General features: G+C 42.6%; 1 gene segment (V, D, J or C); it reads right to left on the bottom strand.

The window, feature by feature from the left end:
• Positions 1 to 390: 390 nt before the first annotated feature.
• LOC106000773 lies at positions 391 to 907 on the bottom strand. The segment is given in 2 exon segments: positions 391 to 725; positions 838 to 907. Coding segments are annotated over 2 exon segments (375 nt in total).
• Between the last annotated feature and the right edge of the window lie 426 nt (positions 908 to 1333).

The raw sequence follows: 1333 nt of genomic DNA, 5'->3' as shown, positions 1-1333 counted from the left end.
CCAGGCTTATGTACCCAAAACCTTAGGAGAGTTTCACAGAACTGGAGAATTCATCACTCCTAGTTCCAACTTCTCTATTTACCTAGGAGTACAGAAGCTAATGATTAGACTCATTTCCTGTATTAAAACAAGTCTTGCTTGGAGAATTTTGGCTGGCTTGTGTTTTACTATGTGAATCACAAAGGATGCCCTTATCTGAGAAGAGACATGGCCATGTCTGTGCTTCAAGGGACAGAGGAGGAGAAATGAGACAGAGATACAGAGGAGCCTTTGCAGAAAGTTGAATGAAAAGCTTGCAATACTTGTCAGAGCTAGGCTGCATATGAGAAGCACTGTCAACAGGTAGAGGCACCAGAAAGTGCAGCTGGGGCAGCCTTGCCTCTCACTTCTGCTTCCCTGGGAGGTTTATGTTATGGATTGTATCACTGTGGGTGGTCTACTAGCATACTTCTGACAGTAATAAGTGGCAAAATCTTCAGTTTGGAGGCTGCTGATGGTGAGAGAATAATCTGTCCCAGATCCACTGCCACTGAGCCTGGATGGGACTCCAGAGGCCAACCTTGAAGTGTAATAGATCAGAAGCTTTGGAGTTTTCCCTGGTTTCTGCTGAAACCAGTTTAAATTGCTAATACCCTGACTGGCTCTGCAGGAGATGGTGACTGTGTCTCCTGGAGATACAGACATGAAGGGTGGAGACTGGGTCATCTGGATGTCACATCTGACACCTGGAATTTGAAAAATAAAAGCAAATACCCAGTTTTTCATGTTACTACAGGACTTCTCTGAAGCCAAGTCAGCACATGCCATAATGGATAGAGAAATGCTATCCTTCCTTACCTAGAAGCCAGAGCAGGAGGAGCCCCAGGAGCTGAGCAGGAGTCCTCATGTCCATGCTGTGTGCTGACTGGGACTGACTGCTCAACAGGGTTTGAACAGCCTATATGAAGTCATTGTAACAGTGGGCTGTGATCTTGGCATATGCAAAAAAGATGGAAACAGCTGCAATACTAGCTCATCTCAGGAAATCATCAGAAGTCTATGGTGCCCAAATATCTTAGTTTAGAACTGAGAATGTGATTTACCTACACATCACAAGTCATGATCAATCCTCTGTCCTATGAATGTATCTATTGGTGCCTTCAGGGAGAAATCCTGGTTTACTTGAGTGTCTTAATCTCAATTTTATGTAATGACATGAAAGAGAGAATTAAGGTGAAAATTGAGTGTTTCTAGCTCAGAATGTAAGAGAAAATATAGTTTCTCATTTAAACTATTCTAATTTCTTTATACATTGCAACAGTGCAGAAAACATAAGCTGCTATATTTTTGAGGA

The sequence above is a fragment of the Dipodomys ordii genome, unplaced genomic scaffold (genome assembly GCF_000151885.1).
Source record: "Dipodomys ordii isolate 6190 unplaced genomic scaffold, Dord_2.0 Scaffold237, whole genome shotgun sequence".
Taxonomy (NCBI): domain Eukaryota; kingdom Metazoa; phylum Chordata; class Mammalia; order Rodentia; family Heteromyidae; genus Dipodomys; species Dipodomys ordii.
Note: the sequence above shows the minus strand (reverse complement) of the source record. Positions and strands in the feature narration are given on the sequence as shown.